The following is a 6,513-nucleotide window of genomic DNA, read 5'->3' on the forward strand; positions in this document are numbered from 1 at the left end:
ATTGTTTTTTAGACCACAATTAAAGTTGAACAAAAATGCTCATTCTTGTTCTCTGGAGAGGACTTTGAAACTCAAATTACTAGAAAAACGTACCACAGTAAAAGTAGTTCATATTATGTTTGCAACTAGTCTAAGAATTACTAAGTACAAACATGGCAGTTTCATAAACTACTTATGGAAGAAATGTTTTTTAGTACGACCATTAAAGTTGACAAATGTGGTCATTCTTGTTCTCTGGAGGGGACTTTGAAACTCAAATTACTCAAAAAGTACACAGTAAAAGTAGTTCATATTATTTGTGCAAGTAGTCTAAGAAGTACTAAGTACAAACATGGCAGACTCATAAACTACTTATGGAAGAAATGTTTTTTATCCCACACCAAAGTTAGATGAAAATGCTCAATCTTTTTTCTCTGGAGGGGACTTTGAAACTCAAATTACTGAAAAAGTACAAAGTAAAAGTAGTTCTTCGGATTTCTACTACGTAAGCAACCTTCCCACGTCAATCCTACGCACGGCGTTATACATGAGGCCCCTGGTCACATGTAAGATCAGAAATACAGAATCTCTATGAGATAGAGCTTCAGGCAAAGTTAATGATGTGGAACACTGCAAGGGTTCCATCATTTCTCCTCAAATATTCTCCCTAATGGTGCATTCCATCTTTCTGAAAGCGAACATGATGAAGGCCACAATATCACAAACGAATGGACTGTGCGATATGATGCTCCCCATTATAACAGCTATAAAAAATGTTGCTTTTACGAAGATAGTAGTACTTCACCCACTGTTAATGTATGAGATCAATGTTTATGGTGTTTTTAGAATGACAATCTCTTAATGTAAAAGGTGTTCTGAAAGTAAGGCCATGCAAAAAGTCAGATCAAATAAACTTGAATAAACCAATAGGCGACAAATTGTTATGTAACTGTTTCTTTTTAATTTTACAGCGTTTCATATAGTCACCTGATTCACAGCAAAGAAATTAGAGCTTTACTTGATGTTACAGGTAGCTGAAGAAACAGGGAGTTCTGTTCAGAAAAGCTTTGTCTCTTATTTTTGAATGGCATCGATTAAACCGTTATAGCAGTTGATTCATTATTTTGGGAAAGAGAAAATAGTGGGCTTTACCAGAATATTAGGCTGGGATTTTTTTGATTTCCTCGTTTATTTGAATTTGGTCAGTGATATTATCAATATGTAACTTATCTCTCTTCTTCGTCATTACACATTTCCAGACAGCAACTAAAGGCACAGCAAGAGCTGGTATCCCTGCCAATATAAAGATGATCACGTAGATCCAGGATGGATAGAGCTTTTCCTCCTGTGTAGGGAAATTATCCTGCAGAGAAAGCGTTATATTTTGAGTTTTCAATGACAAATGAATAAAAGATCAATATAAATAATTCTTACAAGATCATCCCAAAATAAATTCATATTTACCGATTCTGGATCCCAAGCCTTGTAAAGGATCTTTTCAGAAACTTTAGTGATGAAGTAGAAGACCAAGATGACAAGCATAATTAGCGGGCTGATGACTCTCCATGATGCCTGCCAGAAGAAGTTGGGTTTGTGACCAATCATGAACTCAATATCATCATTGAACCTAGGAGGAAAGTGACACACATACTGCATCGTTAATAGTATGTTAACAAAATAACAGCAGTAATAATAAGGGATGCTTGTGATACTATGATATCATGTTCTTCATATCTGAATCAGCAAAATCAATGTTTATTATTAAAGCCTACAGTGTAGTGTGTATTGTGTGCTAGGTCACAACTTTGTTGTCCACAATCAAGCCCTCCACAAACTAAGTCTATTAACCACACCACGTTAAATCCAACACCAGAAATGAAGAATAGCATCATCAGACAAATAATTTTCAAAGATATAAACAAAAAAAATGTACAATATTACTATTTTAATATCACCTGTCTATTCCATATATGTACACGACTGAGAACATCTCGCAGAATGCAACCACCAGCAGAGGGATGGATCCTCCATAGGTGTCAAAAAGTGAAAGCCAATAATTCCCTGAGCCTTGGAGAAATATCAGACCCACCAGACAACAGAACATGCAGGTGACACCTAAAGGAGAGCAAACAGTTGATTAAATACATACTAGAAATTCGTATTAGTATAAAATGAGAGAATAGATGTGAGAGTTACCAGTGATAGCCTCTTTTGGCCATGACTTAGGGAAAACCTTGAGGTCTTGCAGTGGCACCAAAACTCCCTCAATGTTACCAAACATAGAAGACAGGCCGAGACAAAAGAGCATGATGAAGAAAAGGACGGACCACAGCGGGGAAAGGGGCATCTTGGTGATAGCCTCAGTGAACACAATGAAGGCTAAACCGGTTCCTTCAACTCCCTAGGTCCAAACACAGCACAGTGTTAAAGCAAAGCATGGCAGGAATCATTCAAATGAACAGCAGTTTACTTTCCCCTAATAAGAAAGGAGCTGTGCAAAAATAGACTTACCTCACTGAGAAACGTTCTCAAGTTGCAGGTTGGAAGATCAAGCTGTTGAATAATCTCGGGGCTTGTTTCATTTAGGCGTTGAACAACCTGATCGTAGTTGCTGTCAGTGATGTAGCCCTCGGGAAGCTCAAACATATTCAGTAATGCTAGGATGTTTCTGAAACACAAAAATGTTTTCAAAGTCAATGTATTGCTGAATAACAGCCAATATGACATGCTTAAATGTATCATTTGATAAAAGGATGAGTAATGTACCCTGAAAGACAATTGTCAAATCTTTCTGTTGCTCTGAAGCCGATAATGGTGTAGATGACAGTTGCAGCATAGACGGAGGTGAAACCATTGATTATAGAGATGATCACCGCATCCTGTTCACAGTTGTTACTAGAGGAAACATACTATTTTATTTACTTTAAATGAGGTGAGTGAAAACAGTTGGGAGTAAAATAACTTACTGCACTGAATTGTAGCTTGAGAAGGAAATAAGACCACCAAAAGCCAGAGAGAAGGAATAGAAAACTTGAGCCCCCGCATCGAGCCATGTTGATGGCTTTGCCAGCTCTGCTAACTGGAAGAATATGTAAAGTACACAATTATGAATCAACTGGTTATTGCTGTGCATCGGCTATTAGATGCCTTTAATGAGGCTGAAATGACGGAAGTCTGTTCAGTGGACTAAAATAGCAGGTCACTATATACTGTAGAATATCCAATTAAAGGTAAATATCCAAACAGATCTTTAATTTTACATAACATAATATAATTAGACCTAGCTTAACATATCTCGGAATTAATTGTTGTCCCTGTTTCCAAATAGTGTTCAAACATATTTTAATAGTTAGGCATTCAGTGTATTTGTCGTCTGCAGTAAAGCCAGTGTTATAGCTCAAATGAACTTGGTAACTTACATCTGGTGTGAAGAGAAACTTAACTCCATTCAAAGAGCCCTTCAGGGTCAACCCTCTGATCAGGAATATTGTCAGCACCACATAGGGAAGGGTGGAAGTCACATACACAGCCTGGGGAAAATAAAGTATTCACTACATAACTTTTTAGCTGGGATAAAATATTTTCTCTAATTGTAGTAAGCATTGTGCGGTACCTTCCCAGTGGTCTCAATACCACGAATAATGCAGATATAGAGCACAGACCATGCACAAATGTGACATAGCAGTATCCACCACTGCAGACCGCCATCGTCTTCAATATTTGGGGTTGTGTTCAGGGTCTCCCTGTACCAGAAATAATCCACAGGGGAGCTCCTCTCACACTCTGAGACAATGCCTGAAGGAATTCAACACAGTCAGTCAGTGAAAGAGTTTTTAATTACAGTTCTAGTTGTAGCCTTACCTGTTGAATTGGCATTCATGGGACATTGACTCCAAGGCAAAGGGTCTTGAAATGAGTTAAAGAAGTACCACAAGATCCAGGCAATGATGGTGTTGTAGTAGAGACTGATCGTCAGGGATACACACATGGATGCAATACCTGCCAATGAAAGTTTTAAAAGGGTTTCTTTAAAGGCACTTTTCCACTAGTTGTAGAAATCATTATGCAAAACGTTTCTTACCAATGCCAGTCAAATAGGGATGAATTGCACTCCACACTCCTAAACCGCCTCTTCTTATACGTTGTCCTATGGCAAACTCGAGATGCAGGAGAGGTATTCCTTCAAGGACCAGCAGGATCAGAAATGGTATCATAAATGCACCTGGAAGAAAAACAATGGAAGTGTTGATTGTGTCATGGTGACAATATTTTGGTTTTACAAATAATTTCAACACCTCTATGTTAATCATTCAAGATGCACGTGAACATGTGCAGTGATAAAGTCCAACAGTAAATGCAGTTAAGTTAATAATGCAATGTTCAGTCCATCCAAGGGAATGCAGTAAGATCTTTACAAGGATTTCCTGAGTTGGTATAACAAGTCTTATCTGAACAGATAAAACAGTTAAAAGCCGTCTTCTGCTCTCCGGTGAAGCTCCTTCTAATCCTCTTTTATATTTATATATTATAATGATACAGTTAGATCAGTGGCCTTGTTATAATGCTCATTAAATGTATGACTTTGAGAAGGGTGTTGTCCTTTATTACCCAGTAATTCAGAACTGTAAGATATGTACTGTGGAAATGGACAGAGTCCAGAAGATGTTCTTCTTCAGGGCGTAACAAGTGGATATCATTTTAAATGTAACTGCACTGCATTTCAATTGAGCTCAATCAAACATGCATCATTGCAATAAAACTAATTTCCAAAAATGATATCAAAACAAATAAATACAAATATAAATACAAATGATGATCACAAAAATATATTGGAAGCAAAATGAACAGTGATCAACTGCCAAATATTACAAAAAGCTGCATTTATCCTGCATGTCCAAGCACAAAAGAAAGTACTTTAACATTATTGTTGGCTGTAGCATGTCTTTTGGGCATTTAGTAATAACTTCAACCTTTATTCTATCTGATTAAGAAACAGGTCATCTACAATGTAATGTTGATGGCAGGCATACACATACTTTGGAGTGCTTCTAATGTTAAACCAAAAATGCAACAATTTCTCTATACAATTTGTCAATGTAGATCAATGGAAGTATGCATAACAATACTCTACTGTACCAGTAGATCTGGATTGCACATATTGAGGTTAATTATTGTTGTTCTATTCAAACAGTGTTTTCAAAAGTAATCAAATATCTAATAGGTGAACCATAAATGCATCACTTGCCTCCTCCGTGACTCTGACACAGGTAGGGGAAGCGCCAGACATTTCCGAGTCCCACACAGAACCCAACACAGGTCAGCATGTACTGAGTCTTGTTGTCCCATTTGGGTCTGTCCCCAGCCTCTTTCTCCTCCAGTGAGTCCAGCTGCTCATAGGACAATATCCTGTCCTCCAGGCCAGGATTGGGAAGTTTGAACTTCATGATCTGTCAAACACTGCAGTGGTGATACAATAGTGCACTGTGCAATGTTGGAATTTAAATTGTAGCTGACACGGTGAGATCCTACTATTTATGCTGGACCTCTGTAATAGATTGACTAGGCTGTGGTGTCATAGAGCATCAGCTAAAGGTGTACAGCCTTTGAGGCGTAAGATGAGTAGAACACACCTGACAGTTAACTAGTGTCTTATCTAGTGAGGAAGGGCCAATGCACAGACATTTTATAGGATGTATTGTATAGTGTAAAGTTGAAGAATGATTGAACACATTACAGTAACATAGCTGTAGTGATATATTTATAAGCACACATAAAGAAATCCTATGCCTTCCCTAAATCATGTATCAACATATTCATAAATCGTAAACAATTGTACTTTCCATTGTTTATAAAAAAAACTACAAGTTGTTTAAATAGCTTCTTACAGTTGTGGAATAATTATTCCTATATATTGTACTTGCTCCAAAAAAGAAATACAACACTGTAGAATTGTGTTGTTGTTGTTGTTGTTGTTGTTGTTGTTGTAATGGTTAAATAACAAAAAATAAAAGCCACTCATTGTGCAACATGGCTAATTTAGGACAACTATTATATAGAGTATATTGTTGGAATTATAATTTTTCATGCATTCATATTTTCAGTGCTTTATTGTTTCAGCTGCTTACGTTGAGACCATTGCTATTCTTTTTTAACTGGACGCTACATGGATAATAATGCATAATAATCCATTAGTTGGTTATAGTATTTTGAGTATTTGAAGTTTAGCAATCAAACACAAGTTTTGAAAGTACAATACCTACCCTCTGTAGTAGAGAATAATTACAAAGTAACTAACATATTCAATACCCAATAAGGCCTACAGTGACCTCATCACTGTAGCTTGTTTAGTTCAGTAGGCCGACTTGGGACATTTCTTCCGCGACTGCCTTTTATTTATGTCAAATTATGGAGGGAGTCTGTCTGCCTGTCATGTTGTTTTGTCATGTTTCCTTTATTTGCAATAATTCTGTACAATTGCTATAGACCGTAGCATTTATCTAGCTAGGCTACAAGACGTTTGTCAATACGGTCTAT

The 6,513-nt window shown here is 37.0% G+C and overlaps 1 protein-coding gene across 1 annotated transcript; it reads right to left on the reverse strand.

Annotated features, from left to right (window-relative positions):
• Positions 1 to 942: 942 nt before the first annotated feature.
• slc6a19b (solute carrier family 6 member 19b) lies at positions 943 to 5,462 on the reverse strand. Its single transcript, XM_010794537.1, has 12 exons — positions 5,225 to 5,462; positions 4,061 to 4,201; positions 3,841 to 3,978; positions 3,593 to 3,774; positions 3,399 to 3,509; positions 2,946 to 3,058; positions 2,746 to 2,874; positions 2,491 to 2,647; positions 2,176 to 2,380; positions 1,935 to 2,094; positions 1,444 to 1,606; positions 943 to 1,342 (listed from the first exon to the last, which is right to left on the reverse strand). The coding sequence occupies exons 1-12, from the start codon at positions 5,421 to 5,423 to the stop codon at positions 1,139 to 1,141; spliced, it is 1,902 nt and encodes a 633-aa protein (XP_010792839.1). The 5' UTR covers positions 5,424 to 5,462; the 3' UTR covers positions 943 to 1,138.
• Positions 5,463 to 6,513: the final 1,051 nt, after the last annotated feature.

This window comes from Notothenia coriiceps, unplaced genomic scaffold (genome assembly GCF_000735185.1).
Source record: "Notothenia coriiceps isolate Sejong01 unplaced genomic scaffold, NC01 NC01_scaffold00037246, whole genome shotgun sequence".
Taxonomy (NCBI): domain Eukaryota; kingdom Metazoa; phylum Chordata; class Actinopteri; order Perciformes; family Nototheniidae; genus Notothenia; species Notothenia coriiceps.

Bases quoted from the DNA above. Each gene is read 5' to 3' on its own strand.
- slc6a19b (XM_010794537.1), bottom strand. From the start codon at position 5,423: ATGAAGTTCAAACTTCCCAATCCTGGCCTGGAGGACAGGATATTGTCC. The intron at 3,979-4,060 runs GTAAGAAACGTT...TTTCATTGGCAG, and splicing joins TCCCTATTTGACTGGCATTG to GTATTGCATCCATGTGTGTA. The intron at 2,095-2,175 runs GTAACTCTCACA...GCTCTCCTTTAG, and splicing joins GCCAAAAGAGGCTATCACTG to GTGTCACCTGCATGTTCTGT.